The following is a 21,385-nucleotide window of genomic DNA, read 5'->3' on the forward strand; positions in this document are numbered from 1 at the left end:
GACATTTCTTCCTCAATAACATAAATTAAGCTATTCAAAGACACCTTTATTCTACCTTTTGGGTAGAAGTCCACATGGATGATTAATGCTTGGTAACATGCCATACCTTATTCCTCACCTGTCTCACTAATTACAGAAACACATTTTCAGACAGAGGTCCACATTCATCATCAAAACTAAACGGAACAGCAAAGATTATCTTTAGTCAGAAGGGACCCACAAGGATCATCAAGTCCAACTCCTGGGTCCCCAAAGGACCACACAGAAATCAGACCATATGTTTGTGAGTTGTCCAAAACCTTCTTGAACACTGACAGGTACAGTGCTATGACCCTGGGGAGCCTGTCCCAGTGCCTGAGCACCCTCTGGGTGCAGAACCTTTCCCTAACCCCCAGCCTGACCCTCCCCTGTCCCAGCTCCATGCCGTTCCCTCGGGTCCTGTCGCTGTCCCCAGAGAGCAGAGCTCAGCGCCTGCCCCTCCGCTCCCCTCGTGAGGGAGCTGCAGGCCGCCATGAGGCCTCCCCTCAGCCTGCTCTGCTCTGGGCTGAGCCAACCAGGGGACCTCAGCTGCTCCTCACGCATCTCCCCCTCCAGACTCTTCATCATCTTCGTAGCCCTCCTTTGGACACTCTCTAGTGGTTTTACATCCTTTTTATTCTGTGGCATCCAAAACTGCACACAGTACTCTGGGGGTCCCAGAGACCCATCACTGATGAGTAACTGTGAGACAATTCTGAAAAATGGAAGAGGCTAAACAAGAACAGATTCAAAAGAAAGACTTCCTGTGACACAAAAAGGGTAAAATATTCTCAGAAGGTCAGGGAATAAAAAAGTCAGCAGCAAGTCCTGGCAAAAAACAATGTTCACTGACAACTGGATCCCAGACCAGTTTCAACCTTGTTTCCTATAATTTCTGCAATTAATTTTTAAGTTCAACGAACAAATGAGAAGGCAATGAAGCTATAAGCACTTCTTCAAGATGTGAGTTTAGATCACCTTGCATATTGCTCCTTTTTCCAAGAGCTCTATTGTGTAAACCATGGCAGAACCTATGCTGTGCATCTCTCAACTTCATGTTCTACAAGTTCTTTGGCACTTTACAAGGAAACAAAAAAGTAAGGAAAAACAAATCTAAAACTGTAATTGTTTCCATACAGTATCTATACTCACTTGTTTGACATTTTCTGCCAAGAACACAACATAAACGCTACAAAATCCCAGCTGTGTTATCACTAGGAAAAAGTCCACAATATACCTGAGGAAGAAAAAATAAGCAAACATACATTATACTTAGGATACAAACGATTAATCCACTTCTACCTAAAAACAATCAAAACTCCTTTTCATACTAGTCATAATGTTAGATTCAAATATCACATTAATCTCATGAACACTGGAATGAAAGTTGCTCATCTGTCAAAATAATTTTATGTCTTTTGTGGGTGGGTGGTTTTTTTTTTGGTAGTGGTGGTGGTAGTGGTGTTGTTTTAAGGTAACAGTATATAGGTATGAATGTTTCTCCAAAAAAAAAGGTATATCACATTTAAAGTCGCATAAAATGAAATTCAAAGACAGCAATGTGGAACAACTATAAACAACAGACATATATACTCAATGTGCAAATAACTTCTGCTGCAATAATTTAGCACTTTAGCATAGCTATTTTCCACTGAGACCAGAGATGAAATGTCTCACACAGTTTAAGTTAAGTTCCAGCAATTCAAGACAAAAAACATTTTCACAGCTAACTGGCTCTATGTGAATGTATCCAAATACACATTCAGACACTGTATCTCTTGAAAAAAAAAAAAAAGATCTGAAGTATGGTTCATATTGTTTTTGATAAATAATACACATGATGGTGACCTGAAGATGCATCATAATGAAACCCTCTCGCTAGTCCAACATTCAGCAGAGAACTGCCCCAGAGAACAATCTTGCTGCAGCACAATGCCTCAGGAAATAGAATTGCTGTTTATGGCTTATAACTCTTTGGTGCATTACAGTATTTTAATTCTACTTTCCTACAAACAAAAAAATTTTGCTCTAATACAGCACCAGTCCATTCCTACACAGTCATCAGAAAATATCTTAAAATACTAGCTCATCTTTTTCTTATCTGAAACCAAATGATAGCCACAAACAAATGACACAAGATGCTGTATCCTTGAAAATAACAGGGCAAAAATACTCTCTTCCTCAAGAGAGGAAAAAAAAAAAATAAAGTTAACATTGAACAACATCTCAGGTTTTCAGTTTCATCACTATTCAGTCATACTGTAAGCTCCAGAAACGCTATACAGCAACATATGGCAAAAAATACATAATAGTCTTTTTTAAAAGATGGATAAAGCACTTAAGAGCTACAACAAGCTATTAATATCTGCAGGTCATTATTGCAAAAATCTAGTAAGTATTTCTCCATGATCTGTACTTGATATTTCAACAAATCAAAAAATGCTTTGCTTCCTTTCAGAAAAAAAAAATAAAATCATTTATGTTTGCAGTATCAGTCTGCTTAGAGAGTGAACTCTTGTGAGATATGTTCATCTGATTTGTGTCAGTATGGAACAATGCTAGGGCCGCATGGTATGATGAATGTGACCTTCTGTCTTACATACCCTTGTATAACCACAAGTCTAAGAAAAACAGTGGTTAATGTATATAATTCTCGTATCTTGCAAAGGAATGTTTCAGCAATTCATGTCAATAGAGAGCTTCAAGGGACATGTATTTGTAGGTTTTTCCTTGAAGTCTCCGATATTTGGGGGGTTTCAGAATAACTGCTAACTATTATGACTATTGCATGGGACACTATGCAAGTCTCTAATATCTGGCCAGGAGATTAAGGAGACGGGGAAAGCTGAAGAACAACTAAAAGACAAAGCTTGCAGGGGATGTAGCACAAGTCTTTGACATACAGCCAAGTTGGACAAAGGAGAAGGACAAGAGGGAGGAAGACTATGAGCCTTCAGCACAAGAGACCCCCAGAGGGACCACCGGAGACTGATGCGCATGCTCCAGTAGGAGGGTTTGGATTCCAGAAACTAATTATAATAACCCTGTTTTTTTTTTAGAAGTAGTAATGAATATGTATCAGCCTAGGAGCATAAAAATCAGCTGCTTGATGTAACTGGTGTGCGTCTTGGTGGAGCAGAGACTCCTGGTGCACCCAGCGCTGTTTGCTTACCTCTATTCCTTTAATAAATTGTAAACTTTGATTATAGTCCTATTTTGAAGACTGAGCCATTTATTACACTCTGATGCAGTGAAATGTGTTTGTGGTAAAAGCTGACAAAAACTTATATTACACAATACAGACTGCACTTCTGGTTATACAACATCTCTTTCTATATTATAGAAGAGAATTCTTTTCTTCACAGCTCCTGTAGACCTGAAAATTGATATTCCTGACCGAGACACACAGTCCCCAGTCCTCCCCAGCGTCACTAGTTGACCCCAGGAAATATTTTTATGTGGTGCTACTTGTTATGTCAAGCACAGAGAATATCCTCTGAAAACTAGTAATGTCTTACTAAAAAGTAAATGTCCTAACCATTCCAAGTGTAGACATAATTTTTAATAATGAACTGTGAAACTAGACTGCAGACTTACCTTCCCCAGGAAGATCTTTTTTGAAGAGCAGTCAGAGGCCCCACTTCCATGGCATAACTAACTGTATCACTATAACCCAGTGAGGATTTTTTCAACCTGAAATCAAAGAGTGAAGAAAGAATGGAGTTACTAGAAACTATCAGAGCCTACATCTCTATCCTGAAAATGCTGCTGGCTTCACAGGCTTATAAGGAATCATCTGTGAAACCATTCCACAGCTGCTAAATTTTAGAGGTACAGTTTAGGCTTCTTGGGCTTCTTTCTTGGAGGAAGGGATATTCAGCACTCTATAAGCATGTAAACCACAATTGCTGCTCACTAATTCAACAGTACTAAATCAGGTCTCATTTTGGTTTTGTTTTTAATAATAGTTTTTTCCAGCTACAGGGACACTAACAGCTTCATGTTACTGTTCAGTTCAGAAACTTTACTGCACTTTTAAAGAACTTTTATTGCACTTTTATTGTACATCTCACTTGAAACACTATCTAGCATTAATCTGCTCACTATTATCATCTTACCACATTCCTTAGCACCGCAATTTTTAAGAATCAAGTTGTCACAATCCAAAGAGACAATCACAAAAGACATTAACAACAATTCTTGGTTGTTTCTGTAGCCCTATAAAGTACTTACAAACTGGCAATTTATAAACTGAATGCTTTTCAAAGCTATGAAGATTCAGAAGCTATGAAGATATAGAAGTACTTAAGGATCAAAGATAAACAACCAAAACTGCAGCGAGAAAGACCTGATTATTTCTCAGTTACAACAGGGAATGGTATATTGGACAACACAAGTTAAACTAACTTATTTTTCTGTAGGACCAGAGAAGAAATATTTTTTCATTGTATTAACATACCGTTACTCAAAGCACAGCTATCATTTCCAGCTGCACCATAAGAACATGTATTCCTTCTTTGAAGTACGAGATTCTGACCTGAACCAACTGCTACAGCACTGTGTCATTCTGTAGGCCAAAACTCAGAAAAAAAATCTCAGCAACAAAATGAGTAGTTCCACATTTACCTCTGACATAGACAGTGGCTGCAACGTACCAAGATGTGCATACAATGGACAGATATAATTCCTATGAACACAAGGCTGATTGGTCCAATCTGGTGTGGAGAAAAAAGGGAGAACAAAGGAGATAAGCAACTGAAGTCATGTAAACATTTTTTTTCATGAAAACATGCTGGGGAAAAATCTTTACACACAAAAATTTCATATTTTAGCGCATACATAAATTATAGGAATTAAAATTTTATGAAACTTTTTCTTCCCCTGGGAGGAAGATTTGCTGCAGATTTCTGCTGCATTCCTTACTTCTAATTGATTGCTCGATTGAAGGTTTCTCAAGGGTGATCAAGCAATAAATAGCAAGTGGGCATGAATAATTTCACTCTCGAACATTTTCGTTAAGGTATTTGTCAAAAAATGTGGTCTTGAGAGAAGACCACACATTTCTAAGCAACGGTTTGGACCACTTTGTTGTCATCAACACTGTCATTTTAGAGGCTTCTTTCCATTACATTAGAATACTTGATGATGTTCAGTATAGTAAAAAAAATTAAAAAATAAAAAAATAATCATTACTCTATTTTTCACAAGTTAACAGATAACCTTCAAATTAAATCATTTGTTTTAGAACAGAAGTTTAACCAAAAGTTTTTCACAGAAAGTACTTGCTTTTTACATTGTCACTTTCATCCTTAAATTAAACATCCTGTAATAAAGAACTAAATTTATTTAGTTTTTAAATTTAAAGTTCGGTTAATAAAAATTACATTGCCTTAGGAAACGTTTTGTTTATTACCTGGTATAAACTAGACTGCTATACTCTTTTCCCCCAGAAACAAAAGACTGATTTAAGAAGATGACAGTGCATCCTATGACATGATCCAGCTATAGTGAAGTCTGGACAAAGATAAAATAAACCCACAAAAGAATCCCATGAGCCATCATAGGAGTCTGACAGAATCAAAATCTTTCTGTTTTCAGAAAAAAAAAAATGTTTTTCACAGAAAAATGTTCTGGCTAAGCAAAAATACAAAACTTGCTATAAAGTCTTCAGAATGACATAGTTAAAAATAAAAAAAGATTTGGTTGTGTTTTTTTTTAATTTGTCTCAACCTTCAGCAATAACTTTACCAGGCTGAAAAGAAAAAATAGAACACAATTCAAGGTAGGTAGGTAAAACCAGCAGGTATCAAGATTTTAGTTTTTCAGGTTCAGTCACATATCTGTATATCTTTCCAGGTAACTTGTCTAAACTAAGAAAAATAATGGCATTCTTACCACAATGCCAGCATTTTTTATTGCAAGTGGAAGACCAAGAAGCCCAGTTCCAATGTTTCCTTTGAGGAGGTGGGTAAGTGTTTGTATAAACCTGACGATAAAAACAGGAGAAGTCCCATTAAAAGCATACCCTCTATAATTCACTAACACACAGGAACAATTTGTGAGCAGTAACAACTTTGAAGTGGTCCCGCACATTTACAGGACATTCTTATTAACCTCTAGATATGATTTCCATCAGATGGAACATACAGGTCTGATTGATCTTCATCTTTTCCCCGCTTGTGAAAGGCTACTTGCTGTGCAATGTTATCGTCTTTTGGCCTCAGAAAATGTCAAAGTTTCATCAATGCTATTTTAGAATCAATAAAATTCAAAACAATTACCAATTACAAAACACAATGCTGGCAGCTAAAGCTTTAACCCCCCCCCCCCAAAAAAAAAAAAAAACAAACAACTCTTTCAAGTACAACTGTAACAAATAATCTATTTCTAAAGTCTTCTTAAGTTCCTTTATTAAAAAATACAAAATAATCAAACCTCTTTGTAAACAATGCCTGGATTCTGAGTGATACGATCACTTTATAAATGGTCACCTTGGAATATTTTACAGCCAGGATATTGTTAGCTTCCAAAAACCAAAGAACCTACTCAAAATGTGCTGGTTTTTGGTAGAAGTATGCAAAGCCCTAAATTAGAACTACGCAAAGCCCTATAAAACCATACCGTGGTTGCATGTAACCCCCTAAGAGTTCAGTAAACTACTCATGAAAAACAAATTGGAGGTGAGGAATTTTAACAAGCTGATACTTAAGAGTAATACATACGTAATGCCTTCTTCATTTTCAAGTTGGTAATGTTTCTCAACTCGCAGGATGTCATTTTCATGCTCCTCATCTAAGACGTCTTCTGAATTCTGTTCATCAATCAAAGGCTTCATTACTTCCAAATCTAAACAAGAGAGTTAAAACAACTTAGTGTTAGAAACAAACGTACAGTTTAGAAGTAAAAGGTGATTTTGAATTAATTTGCCATTTCATGAGATTCATGTGTGTTACTAAATAGAAAGCTGATTTAAACACACAGATAGTTACAGCAGAAGCCTGCACAAGAAATTCTGCCTCGCTTTCTGGGGGCACACATTCACAGTATTCAAACCAGACTGGTTTATGGTCAAACCCTAAAGCTTTTCATTAAGGAAAACAACTCAGGAAAAAAACAACTAAGGAAAAAAACATCAAAATGTTGATGGTTTAGACCATTTTGCAAGCTAATACAATGTCAAACAGAAAAGTCATCCAGTGTTAGGAAAGGATTAGATTCATCTTAGATGCCATTAGCTGTTTCAATGCTGAGCACTTAGTCTATTACCAGTGGAGAGCAAGGGCACCCCCCAGAGCCATCCCATCCTAAAACTACAGAGAGCTACAACAGAAGATGTCTCCCATTACTGGCGAGAAAACCAAGACAACTGATTTATGCTACATGCTTGAGCTGCAATTTCATGAACTTTTTAAAGTCGCATAAACTGCCTCTACTGTCAACAAATGCAGCCTTGCTATCCAGCTAAATAAGAGAGCTAAGCAACAGCCAGCAGTGAACAAAACTGGCTTTCAGGCAAAGCTAGCAGCTTTTGCAGTTTAATGTTGATTAAATTATAAGCATTTTTAAATGACTACAGTTGAGGAAAACAAATCCTGCCAAAACCAAAAAGATTACCTGCCTTCTGCAGTACCCATTCATAAAATCAAGTGAATAAATCTCAACCTCTGTGGTCTTCACACACACAAGAAAATCCTATTTTTACATGATTTTATGCTGCCTTTCTAACTTTTTCTACCTATTTTTAAAAATTACTGAGAATTTCTAAGAATACAACAGCACAGCACATCTTACTGATTTATCACATTAATTATTACAGAACTCTGAAAACATTAAATAAGCATTAATTGTATTAAAACATGCTTCACTTAAGAAAGAAAAAAAAAACAGTTTGAGTGAACTTTAAATACCTTAGTCATGCTAAGCCTATCCATTTCATAAGAAAAATAGGGATGCTCACTTCCCAGGTGTGAAATTTGTAACACCAATGAGACTGCAGAAGCATTTAAAAACAAGAAGCAGACACAATGCTTATTTGGGGACTTTTTATGCTCAATCTAATAAAGTTACTACTTATTGAGGAAACAAGATATGTGCACGAAACCTGATCAGAAACACAGGACACACTGAAAATTGGGTGTTCAACAAATCCTTAAGGTCTTTATGAAACCTTAACAATGTCTAAGCAACAGCATGACACTGAGCAACAGGGCATAAGCAATAGGAACTTCAAAACAAGTGTTATATATCCTATATCCTAAACAGAAGAAGGCTTATCCAGAAGACAGATAAGACTATTCTAAACACAGGAACAGGTCATCTGAATTACGTTTCGATAAAGCTGAAAGCCCTTGACAGAAGCAAGAGGTGCCCAGTGGAATACAACATCAGAGGTCAGAGACCCAGCTGGAAAGTCCAGCATGAATCAAGTTTCCTCTCAGCAATATTCCAATTACACAAATTGAGGTAGATTAAATGTTTTGACGTGGAACAGAACAAACTAAAAGCGTGCAAAGTCTGTGATCACATGATGTTCAACAACATATAGAAGAAATCAGCATTAATTAATTTTACTTTTCCATTTCGTAGCAGTGTTTGCAAAGTTAAGCAACAGTGACAGCTTGTGCAACAGGTAAGGTTTCTATCTAGGATGGACACAACAGTGCTGAGATAGAATTGCTTTAATTTTCTTTAAATCAATCACCCCAGAAATACAAGGAAGACTTCTTAAACTCACAAGCCAGATCATGAGAACGCTTCACTACCTTGCTTCTTAAAAGAGATATAACTAAGAATCAGATGGATAAAACCAAAAAATGGTAAAAGTGTTTGTAAAGCCTTTTTTTCACTTTCTTTCTAGCAGCTCCAGATGGCATCAAACTCTATCATCGCCCCTGGGGTCTCCTCCAAGAATTTCTTGCTTTTGATCATCTTTGGCCCAGCTGAATACCTGCTTTCATCAAGAAGCCTCTGCTGCAATGCTGTCGTCTCACCACGTCTCTTTTGCCTCTCCCCCTCCACTGCCTGCTCGTTTTGGGGGTAGCTTCCCTTGGGACTGCTCCTCCAAGCACTGCAGCAAGGGAGAAGGCAAACAGCAGCCCCCCAGTGCTGCCCTGCTACACCACTTCCAAGGATGTAGCCTAACAGCATGTGGCGTGCTCCTACACAATGCAATTAAAGCAGGTGCCTGGAGGAAATCCACCAAAACTACTGATGGGGAACGCTGCTGCTATTGACTTCTAGTGATACCTGGAGTTTGGTAGCTTTGGTGCAAGTTTCACGTTTCCTGGAGGACGTGGCAATGCCGAGGATGTGATTCCACAACCTGCGGTGTGGAAAAATGGAGACTGTACACACAGTCACGTGCACATGGCTGACTGCACAGGCAGAAATACAAAAAGCACCAGTCTCACCCTGCTCCCCTCTCTGGCTGACCAGGACGAAGGTCCACTGGTGGGAAATAGGTGAGTATTCAACAGGGAGCCCTCCAGAACTGGAGGCTTCCATTAATGCGTATTTTCTCAGGAACAATGCTGCCACAACCACCCTTCTTGAGAAAACACTTCTAGTTGATAGAAAGCTCACCTGACTTGTAATTAATTAACAGTATTTTTGTACTTTCAGAAGCCCACTCCTTCGCAGTAATCCTGAAAGAAACACCTCTGGCATCCAAAAGCTCATTTCCATCCTCTGTGCCTGCCACACGGTGATAAAGGGATTCCCCATGAGTAAGGCAGAAGAGCACAAAGCAATGTTTTAATCTTGGTGTTGAGACAACACAAAGCTCTTGGATATCCCCTTGCAGCTAGGAACACTTCGATCTGCATGAATTATAGTTGTATTTTTAACCTTTGGCCACAGCCTGTATTGTATGCCAATGAAAATATCAATATATTTCTTATGCTCAGGGATAGTCAAGCATCTTTCATGCCCTTGGTGTAAGCAGCTCTGCCTCTTTACCTTCCAGATGCCAGCACGACTTTTAGGACCGACAGCGCAGGTGAATGTCAGTAACTGGTCGGTCAAGGGAAGAAAGTGAATTTCTCTTCTTCCATTCCAGTCCAACACTGAAACTTCAGAGATGAACGCACAGAGTTCACCACATAACTTTCACTAGGACCTGATCCCTCCCACATGACTGCAAATTTTATAAACATCCCATTTCACTTTTCTCCCAACTTTCTTTTTTTTTTTCTTTTCTTTTTTTTTTTTTCCTGGTTGCAAACACGGTTATTAAGAACAGATTTAGACATACTCCAGTGTTCCCCTCATTTCTTAAATGAGAATGTTTCTAAAACAAGCTTTTCCCTTGAAAATTCATTTGTCCCTGCCTAAAGCAATCTCAGAGTCGATGTTATCGCTATCAAAGCCCTGATAATTGCTTAACTGACTGCTAACTGCGGGCCAGCAACCGCTGGGAAGAAACACAAAGAAAAAAGCCTTTGCCTTAAAGAGTTTAGAATCTAATTAATTCCAGTCTAGCTAGGATTTTTTCTTAACCATCATTAACTGCGTGTGTGATGCAGTTATCCTTACTGAAGGATGCTCCAAAAATAAAGAAAAAAAATCCTTGAGTATTTTTTACACTTTATTTCATCATCTATGTAAAAAAAAAAAAAAAGTCATGATTATTTCAGTACTTTCCACAAAAACATAGGAAATATCACACAAAATAAGCCCAGGGCAAGATACACATATTTGCGACAACTGGTAATCTAATTCATACCAGAAACATCTTAAAACATTTTTAAAGTACTGCAGAGTAAGATTTCAGTATCAAAATCTCTATCAACAAGCAGATAAATCCTCAGTGCCTTGGGCCCTGCCACATCGCCTCCCCAGGAGGTATTAGGTGGTTAAGGCCCCCATGATGACCAGGACCTACGAGCGGAAGGCTTCTTCCAGCTGTTTAAAGACAGCTTCATCCACCTCTTCTTCCTCACTTGGTGCTTTGTAGCAGTCACCAGCCCTTCTGTTCCCCTGGTCAACCTCTTGAGCCCTAAGCTCCTGTGTCCCAGCCACCTTCCTATGCCCCAGGTTTGCTCACAAACCCATTTGTCCCACGCCACAGTTGACTGATATTGACAAAAAGCAAAGCTTTTTAGATGTAAAAATTAATGGAATAGAAGGAAGATACATGCAGGTCATACAAAATATATCTTCTCCTTTTATTTAAATTCACTGTATTTGTCATGGAAGCCCCAGAAGAACAGGATGTCAGATATTCTGGAGAGACAGCACCTCCATTTTGCAGATTAATTCATCTTTTCTTTGTCTGACTTACCTCACCTCCATTCAGGACTGGTCCTATGGCAGTAATGAGAAGGTAAGTATTCCAAAAGAGGCAGGGAGAAAGCCCACACTTTGAAGTTCACACTGATGACCCACTCCAAAACATCAGCCTCTCCCAGCTGGCGATCCTGTTCCTGCCTCTCCATCCTTCACACCATTCACACTGCCCTCACTTATTTCCATGTTTAAGTCTGTTCATGCACCACCACCCTCAATACAGTAGTTCTTAGAGGAAAAAAAAAAAACCTTTGCCATTTGGAAGGTTGGAAACCATTGTGCTTTCCAGGATGCACAGTTGTAGCCATAGGGGACTCCCTCCTGGAGGGAACGGAGGCTCCCACGTGCAGGTTTGGCCTCTTTACAGAGAAGTTTGCTGCCTCCCTGGGGCTCGGATCAGGATGTTACCAGGAAAAATGTGAGCACAAAACATCCTTTGGGGTATTACCCATTTCTCCTCCTTTTTCATGTCGGTACCAAGGATGCAGCTTCAGGAAGCCTGAGGCCTATCAAGAGATTTTGGAGCCCTGGGAAGATGACTAAAGGATCCAGAAGAGCGTTTTCCTCAACCCTTCCAGCAATGGGGAAATAAACAGGTGAGCCCAGGTCGTCAATGCCTGGCTCCAAGACTCGTGTCTCCACCAGAATTTGGGGTTTCATAATCATGGATGAGTCTTCAAGACATGATGTCTGCTGGGGCCTGTCTTGATAGGGAAAGGTATCTTGGCTCATAACCTGGCAAGACTGATTGAGAGAGCTTGAAACTAGGATAGATGGGGAAGGGGACACCACCAGGAACACTGAGGTTAAGCCAAGGGCTGGTGCAGCACTGCCTGAGGGTGGCAAGGCTAACAGGAGCATTTATGATGCTCCAGGGAGGGCTGAAGGTTCAGGAGCACATCCAAAATGCTCATATACCAACACACATAGTATGAGGAACAAATGGGAAGCTTTGATCCTTTCCCAGAGCTACGATACCATTGCTATCAGTGGGACTTGGTGGGATGAGATCCACGACTGGAGTGCTGTTCAGGAGGGACAGGCAGGGCAGGCGAGGTGGAGGCATCGTGCTGTCCAAAAAGGAGAGATGTGGCTGTACAGCCTTTGTCTTGAGGATGGTACAGCAGAGAGCTTCTGGGGCTGAATTCTTGCTATGGATTATTTTCTCATTGTGCTATTTCTTAATCTTTTCATTAAAAGATTTTCCATATTATTAATCTTCAAGCATGGACAACTTTTACACCATGTTCTTTTTCTCTTGCATTCTCTTCTGTATCCATTAAGTTATCTCCAAGTCAAAATAACACAAATACTTCAGGTTTGATTCACAGGATCATACAATATCCCAACTTGAAAGAGATCCACAAGAATCATTGAGTCCAACTCCTGGCTCCACACAGCACCACCCAAAAAAAAAAAAAAAAAAAATCAGACCCCATGGCTGAGAGCATTGTCCAAATGCTTCATGAACTCTGTCAGGCTCAGTGCCTGTCCCAGTGCCCGTCCCAGTGCCCGACCACCCTCTGGGTGCAGAACCTTTCCCTAACCCCCAGCCTGACCCTCCCCTGTCCCAGCTCCACGCCAGTCCCTGGACTGTTTTCACCTTTGTACACTTGCCTCCAAGCCCCTGTATTTCTCCTCAGCTTCAGAAGCGCTATTTTTCTGAACAATATTCCTTCCCTGAATTTGTACTGTATTTGTACTGTACAGCCCCCAGATTTTAACTACCTGGGGAAAGAACGTGACCATCCTTTCAGGGAAAACGTGGTGTGTAAACATGTGTAAATACGGTTATCACAGTGACTTCACTATTTATTTCCAAATCCTAGAGAGGTATAAACAGCAGCTTTTTTTAGAACCTGTTCTCCCACATTATTGTGCTATTTTATTCATGTCATTTACGCAACAGAACACCCCAATTTCATAGTCCGTCGCATTCTCAACTGAAGGCTGTGAACTATTGCTGATAACAGGAAAGAAATGCATCATAAAAAAATATTTACCTTGAAAAACACATTAAAGTTTTATTGGGAAAGTGTCTTGAAGTACAGTGCAACGAGTTTCACATAAAACTTGAGTCCCAATAGCACAGAACCTTGTTTGCAAGGAGTGGTTGCTCTTCTACAGTCACAAGATGACCAAAAAAAAAAAAAAAAATCCTCTTCTGCACACGTAGCACATCCTGCTACATAATACATTGCCTACATTCTGCCTCCAGTGCTCCTCATGCTAACCTGTCCATCGTCACCAGCCTAGAAGATGATATGAAGGAAGGCTTGAATGTCAACAGAAGCTAATAGAATGATGGGATGATAAATATTTTGTTAAATGTGCTTCTTCCAAACACATCCCAACACCAGAAGCCGGCCAACATTCACGTTCCAAGCTGATAAGTGTCAAAGCAGTATTCTTATAGAGGTTTTCTTTATCTGAAGAATATAACACCAGCTGTTCTAGAGAAAGGAAGAGATTTCACCTTGAACATTGAAAATCAGTTTAGTTGACCACAGAAAGACAACGATAATCTCCTAATGTCCCACTAAAAAAATGTAAAGCTTTATTAAATTCAAACAAACATCTGTATATGTTTCTTTCCTGCAGATAATATCTGCTGATATTCACTTCATACTATTTGTATTCTGCAACTAATTTGGATATTAGTACCACAGTGTGGAAAACTAAACAAAGCTTCTTAAATGCTGATTAAACTGGTAATCCTAAAAAGAAGAAGTTCATCTAATGCATCTCAAAAATAAAACTAAGCTTTTCAAAGTTCCACAGCCACTGCCATCAGCTGGTGTCTGGTCACAAGAAGACTGCACACAACTGGAGCACAGTAGGAGGCTTTAACTAATTATCTTCTATGACTGGCCTTCCTTTACCAGAGGCAAGATATTTTAACCCAGTTATTATCCAGACATTTATTAGCCTGAGCACAATCCTGGAAACAGAGAATCTTTTCTTAAAAAGAAGTTAAATGCAACAAATTTGACATTGGCAATGTAGACAACCAAGAAAAATGTTACTATCATTAAATGGCCTTTCCCATACAACAGGCTTTAGAGTTACAGAATCACAGAATTTCTAGGTTGGAAGAGACCTCAAGATTATCGAGTCCAACCTCTGATATAGCTCATAGGAAGTCTTGAGAAATTGTGTACAGCTACAGAAATCTCTCACATACATCTACATGGAGAGGAAAAGAACAGTAAAAATCCAGAACATAAAGGTTAGCCTCTGAAAATATAACCTAGAGTAGAAGAATCAGATTTTAGAGAGAGCACCAACTAAAACACCATCTGTAAAACTCAACAGAAGAATTAGCACTTTCAAATCTACATCTTTGTGTACATTTAATTATGTACATTTTTTGTCCTGTGGGACCCATTCATAACCATGATAACAGTATACTGAAGTGTCTTCAAACATCCCTTAGCATAGTACTGGGCAGCAGATATTGAGGGAACTGCAGAAGATCAAGTCAATTATTCATCCACCTTCTCAGAAATAGCTAAATTGAGAACTCACAACATCTGTTTCTGATCTGTACACCCAGGCTGACAGTTCATGTCCTATTCTAATATAATAACCCCTCTGAGGATAAATTCCACTAGAGGAGATTTAAAACCCAGGTAACAGCAATAGATACCAACTCACATTGTGGTGACAACACCTATTACAGGTTTCTCTCAAATATTATGTCACATAAAGCACTCCAACAATATTTGGCCACTGTTCTAGACAATGTAAGTATTCCTGAATTACCTCTTCTCCCCATCACTAGTCCTTTATCCCATGACTAGCGTATACCCTGGACCTAAATAAGTGAACCAGTTAACAGTGGTGGGACATTATATAAATTTGGAATCATGCAACTTCTAAGCATGGGTTTCATTTGCTTAGATTTCAACTGTTGGGATACTGCAGCTGTGTCCCAGCTGCACAATCTGTACTCCCACTCACATCCAGAGTTGTGTAACATCCAGATTTAATGAATTCAACCTTGTGGTCCAGAGCATGCCAGCTAAGAAAGCTTAAGGCTTCTCTGCCCCATAAAGGAGGTATGTACCCACAAAGGAGAAGAGCAAGTGCTTTGCATCCTTGGATCTAGCCTGAAACTTTCTGTTACGAGAAGTCCACAGCCAGAAAATCAGCATGGAATACACACATTCACTTAGGTTTCTTCCTAGAAAGGTCCAGTATGCATAAATAGGTTATTACACTCCAGCCACAAGAGCAGCACAAGCATGCCATACCTGAATCGGAGGTGAAGCTGGCTGTTGTCTCACAAAGCACACACCTTAGCCTACTTTAGGTCTATGCTCCACACCAAGCTGTCCCAAATGTATACAAATAGCACTATTAAAAGATCCAGTCCACTTACGGTATTCACTGAAAATTTTGCCCAGAAAAGCTGTGGATCACCCCTGGAAGTGTTCAAGGCTAGGCAGGATGAGGCTTTGGGTAACCTGGTCTGGTGGGAGGTGTCCCTGCCCACGGCAGTGGAAATAAATGATCTTTAATGTCCCTTTCAACCCAAGCCATTTTATGATTTCATGATCTGCATCATTTTTCATGATTCACCACAATTCAGAATGAGGCAATTCACATGCATGCATACTTTTGTTTTTACTTAGCCAAAGCACGAAGCAATTTTCAACCCCATCTTTCATTCACCCCATGCAAATCTATTTTCTCCTTGTGCTACCACAAGATTCTTTTCAGACAAAATCATCCATCCAGATTGTCCTTACCAGTTATTTGATTATCTGTCATTGTTTCTGCTTTCTTCTGCAAACACCCACCTAAGAAGGATGCTAAAAAAAACCCCTCCGAGTACCACTACTATCAGCGAGGCAACACAAAATGCGTATCAACTTCTCCACGAATTAGCACTGCAATGTTACACTGACACCTAAACACGCTGGAGGAATCACTGATCCATTACAAATACGTGTCACACTACAACCCACACAACACTCAAGGACATCTTGTGGAAGTTCAGTCATGAGTCAATCACTAGTTATATAGTTGGAGATTAAGCTATAATGTTTAAGTTGTTCTGACCAATATTTCCAGTCTTCTATCTTCAAGTATACTTCCCTGCCCCCTAGAATTTGACAGCACCTTGCCAACCTTTTTATGGACATAGTGACAAAGAAATTGTTGAACTGTAACTAAACGTACTTACTTCTAAAGCTGGCTATAGCATACTCAAGTAACCCTTTGGTTGGAAAGCTCTGCAAGCAAATTAATTTTCACTGAGAACTTCGTTTTTTCTGTACTGCTCAAGCAATTAGCACTTCAAAAGTTATCTGAACCTATTATCACCACAAGGGAAAAAACTAGGTTCGGTCATTTTGGGCTGAAATGAAAGGATGAAGCAGTTTGCCACCGCTGCCTCACAAGTTAAAGACAAAGGAAATACTAAAACCAGTCAAATACAATCTGCCATTGTTCCTTCTGAGAAGGTCACCTCCTAGGCAAATTCCTGTCTAAAACCTGGTTTCCAAATCCAATTTAGCAATTTGTTTTCTTTTTTTTTTTTTTCCTTGAGGGCTTTTGAAGTCAGTACAATTTTACAAAGAACTGGATTTGACATATAAGTATAAAGTGCTTGAGGGACAGGATACAGCTCATCATCACTTACACCAGCTGGTTTTGCTTCGTTTAAGGGAGAAGGAAGACAGATCTTGCTGGAGCAGCACTTTGAATGTGCAAAATGCTTCGCTACAGCATTAATCAAAGGGGGGCTGGTAGATAATTCAGTTAGTCACAGCTTCTACACGAGAACATGCTAACACGGCCAGAAACACGGCAGAAGATTCAGTCCTACTAAAGGCTTATTACCTCTCTAAGAGGGATATAGACCCAATTTAATTTGCTGTTGCCTTGACTGCTGCACAGAAGTGAAAATCAGAGCCACTTAAGCCCTATACTAGCTCCAATAGGGCTTTATGCTGGTATTTTCTCGTAGCATAGAGTGCCATACTCATAACTTACATGCATGCCTAGAGGTGCTGTCACCTAACCAAACCTGCAGGCTTCTCCTACAGGGTAAGATTCATGACCAAGTCTCTGAGCAGCTGATGCCCTGCAGTGAGCTCCCCTGGTCTGTAACACAGAAAACAGATCAACATCAGGGAACAGCCACCATTGTGAAAAGATTAGGCACTTGGCTTGCTCAGCAACTCCATTCAGTTTATAGATGGTAAATTCATTGTCTTAAAGCTGTGGAAGAGCTCTTCAATTTTCAGCAGTCTGAACCAAGGCTCTCAAGATTTAGTTACAAACATCCATTATTTCCAGAAACTGCAGTTGGTTCAGTAAGCAACTCACAATACAACCCTCAGTTAATCCTTTAACCACAAATACTTTCCTCCACTCCCCAAACTTCAACCTATGAAGGACCTTCACAACACTTCTTGCAGAAGCCAAGCTGTGAAGTACTCCCCAAACACTGGACTCCCATGGGATGTACCCAGTTACTCAGTCATGTGCTCCCACAACAGACACAGAAACTCCTGATCAACATGAAGTGACGGTGAACGGCAGTGCCAGGGGCATGACTGCCTGGATCGGAAGTATTTTGGGTCTATTTCTAGCTCAAGGGGCAGCTAACAGATAATCCCATTCAACCACACAAATCATCTCCCTCTTATTTTTTTTCCTTTTTTTTTTTTTTTTTTAAAAAAAGGCATTTTCCAGAATGAAAATTAAAAAGGAAATCTCATCTGTGTTAAAATAAACATTTTTTTTAATTGCAATAAAAGTACCACTAGATACATTTTCCAGAATAACGTTTCACACATTTTCCAGAATAACGTTTCACATTACCTTTCCTTAGCTTTGTTTGCCATAAACTCTAAAGCTATTGCAATGTTTTATTATGGCAGACTGCAATGTAATAAAGTCAATTTATCCAACTTTATGATAGCATTTGTTTGTGACTAAAAGTTATCAACATCAATAAATGTTGAGAAGTCAATAATGTCACTCAGTAGGCAGGAAGAACTGTCTGCTTTTGCATCATAACCCCCAAAATCCAGAAGACTAGAAAAAGACACTTGAATTATAAAGCCAAAGGCCTTCATAGCTTATTATGCTCTCTCCTCTCTTAGAGAAACACATCTACAGTGGATCATTTATTTGGAAAAAGCCTAGTCTTAAATAATCCACTGTCCTGCCCAGACCAAACTACACGTTTCTACATGATTAACACACTGCCAACTGATAACTGGCAGTCTGATGGGAGTGTGTTCACTGATAGTTTATCAGCAGGAACTTAAATTCTATTAAGCCATCAATAAGACGGAACCATATAAAAAGCTTCTGAACTCTTATCAGTGTTTATCTCCATTTTTTAAACAGGTACTCCTGTAAAATAAAAATAATCTACTTCTAGGTATTCCACGACCTCCGGTGGGTCTGTGAACCTGAGCAGCTGGCAGGGAAGCTAAAATTTCCTCCTTTCGCTTCAGTCCCTAGGCAGCAATCCCTCGCTGCAAGACGGATCAGCCTGAGGGCACATAAAATGTGGTCAGCCTCCAGGCACTCTCCGGATTACAGTGAAACACTTGAGGTGAGACCCCCAGCATGCCCACTCCAGCCGAAATTCAGCAATACCAGGCACTAAACCAGCTCCATCTATGAATACAGAAGTAAAAAGGTGAAGGTACAGGTACCCACACACACTGAGAGTGGGTCTGGGGAGCAACCTGCAAGGCACACAGCTAAAATACCCACACACGGACACGCGAGACACAACAATTTTTCATGAAAAAATTAAAGCAGTGAACGGAAAGGGTTCCCCTAAACTTTTAGCCGAGATCATAACCTCTCAAAGAACTACAAAACCAGCTGGGGGAGGCTTGGGGGGAGTCGGGCTTTGAGGGGGAAGCCGGCTTTGGAGGGCAGACTTTGGGGAGGGGGAAGGCTTTGGGGAAGGTTTTTTTAGGGGATAGGAGGCTCTGGGGTCTTCCCACCCCTTCAGTGGCTCCCAACCCCTTCGCCTGCTCCCCTAACACCCCCACAGGCTCCTTCCCACCGGCTCAGCCCGGCTGCTGGCTGCGGGAACCGAGCCCCCAAAGCCCCCCGAGTCCCCAAACACCCCCCAGCCCCCCCAGCCCCGCTCCGCTCCCCTCAGCCCCTTCCCGCCCCCGCCCCCCCCCCCCGCCGCGGGTGGGATGGTTCGACCCGCCCGCCCCGCCGCGCCGAGCGCAGCCCCCCGCGGGCCGAACCATTTCGCCTCCGGGGGGTACGCGGTGGAAAGCGGCCGGCGGCTCCTCGAAGCCCTCCCCGCTCCGTCCCGCCGCCCGCTGCCGCCCCGCTGCCCCGAGGCCAGTCCCAGCGGCGGGCGGCGCGGCACGGCTCACCCAGCTCCTCCTTGCCGGCGGCGTCCATCTCGGTGCCGGTTCTCCTCTCCTTCCGCCACGGTGGAGCCGGCCGGCGCCCACAGCCGCTACGCATGCGCCTGGGTGGCGGGGGCGAGCCGCGGAAGGGCGAGAGCTGAGGGGGGGAGAGCGGGGATGGCGCCTCCTCAGCCGTCAAGCTTGTGGCTGTGGCTAAACACAGCGCTACGGCTGCCACAGAGTGCCCGGCTAAGCACCTGCACTTGTCACTGTGCCCCAACACGACATCAGTCACACAGTCACAGCATGGCCGGGGTTGGAAGGGACCTCTGGAGATCACCCAGTCCAACCCCTGCCGAGCAGGATCACCTAGAGCACGTTGTGCAGGATGGCAGCCAGGCGGGTTTGGGATATCTCCAGAGAAGGAGACCCCACAGCCTCTCTGGGCAGCCTGTCCCAGTGATCTGTCACTTTACAGTACAGAAGTGCCCCCTCATATTCAGCCGGAACCTCCTGGGTTTCAGGTTGTGCTTGTTGCTTCTCATCCTGTCACTGGATACAGCTGAAAAGAGACTGACCCCATCCTCTCAACACCCTTCCCCCAGATATTTATACACATTGATGAGGTCCTACCACCGCGTGCCCTGCTAAGCACCCGCCCTGTGCTTGTCTCTGTTCCCTCCCCAGCACACCAGTCCTGCCCTGAGTGCCCTGCTAAACTCCTGCCCTTTAAAATACCCGAGTTTCTTCAATCTGCACAAGCGGGGCTTGTCCCTGTGTGGGCTGGGCTTCAGGTGAGCTGCAGCAGGGGTCACTGCTGCTGTAGTCCTCCCCGCATGGCCCTCAGAGCTGGCCCAGCCTTTCCCTCAGCCTCCCTGGCCTCTCAGTCCCCACACTCCAGTCTCCACCTTGTAATCAGCCCTCAGGGCGGCACGGCCTGAGGCAAAGCTCGCCCCTTGTGTACACAATGTCTTGTACACTTAAAAAGCACTGCTTTCCCTTCCAATGCTTCAAAATTAGCTTGCATCCATTTTAATCTCCTTCATAGTCTTTAAGGAGTTAGCTGTTCTTAGGCCAGCACAGGCTGCCTGATGGTTCTTGTGTCTGCCCCAGTCCCAGGTCTGGTGGCATCCTGCTGGCACAGAAACATAAAATCATTAGGGTTGGAAAAGACCTGCAAGATCATCAGGTCCAACCATTCCCCCACCACCAGTGTCACCCACTGAACCGTGTCCCTAAGCACCACATCCAGCCTTTCCTTGAACTTCCCCAGGGATGGTGACATCTGCCACTCTCTGTGAGGCGGGGGAGCCCAGTTTCAGACAAGGCACTGTCATGACCCAGATGAAATTAATAAGCAAAGACTGAACACAAGGTGGGAGTCAAGAACTCAGTAATGCTTAACAGATCTGTCGGTAATTTGTGATCTGGCTTCCTGAAAGCACACCCGCTCCAACAATTTCAAATAGTTTTCCCTATATGAAAACAAGAAATTATTCCAAAGAAGGACATTTGGAATAATCATTGTTAATTATGCATCAACAGTTGGAACAAGGAAAGAGTTTCTGATATGATGTGTTATTTAAAAGCAATTGTTTCTTGAATACATGAATAGTACATGTTCTCTGTGCACTCTTGTAGATAAGAGTATGATTTCCTAACAGCTTTACCAATAAGTAAAGTAAACTGCAGGAAAACGTAGAGCGTGAAACAATTTGAAGCAGCGTACT

General features: G+C 41.5%; 1 protein-coding gene across 3 annotated transcripts in view; it reads right to left on the reverse strand.

The window, feature by feature from the left end:
- SLC36A4 (solute carrier family 36 member 4) overlaps nucleotides 1-20,145 on the reverse strand; it is a 114,603-nt gene extending 94,458 nt beyond the window's left edge. For 2 of the 3 annotated variants that reach the window (XR_011091916.1, XM_068669155.1), the window contains exons 1-6: nucleotides 19,680-20,145; nucleotides 6,741-6,864; nucleotides 5,914-6,004; nucleotides 4,645-4,733; nucleotides 3,616-3,711; nucleotides 1,171-1,255 (exon numbers count right to left, since the gene is read on the reverse strand). Coding sequence is in view for 2 of the 3 variants with exons in the window: in XM_068669155.1 (XP_068525256.1) it covers nucleotides 1,171-1,255; nucleotides 3,616-3,711; nucleotides 4,645-4,733; nucleotides 5,914-6,004; nucleotides 6,741-6,864; nucleotides 19,680-19,773 (579 nt within the window). In the remaining variant the exon portion in view is untranslated. Of the gene's footprint in view, nucleotides 1-1,170; nucleotides 1,256-3,615; nucleotides 3,712-4,644; nucleotides 4,734-5,913; nucleotides 6,005-6,740; nucleotides 6,865-19,679 lie in introns of those variants that run through there. The other variant, XM_068669169.1, reaches the window with a different exon arrangement.
- Nucleotides 20,146-21,385: the final 1,240 nt, after the last annotated feature.

The sequence above is a fragment of the Anas acuta genome, chromosome 1 (assembly GCF_963932015.1).
Source record: "Anas acuta chromosome 1, bAnaAcu1.1, whole genome shotgun sequence".
In the NCBI taxonomy this organism is placed as follows: domain Eukaryota; kingdom Metazoa; phylum Chordata; class Aves; order Anseriformes; family Anatidae; genus Anas; species Anas acuta.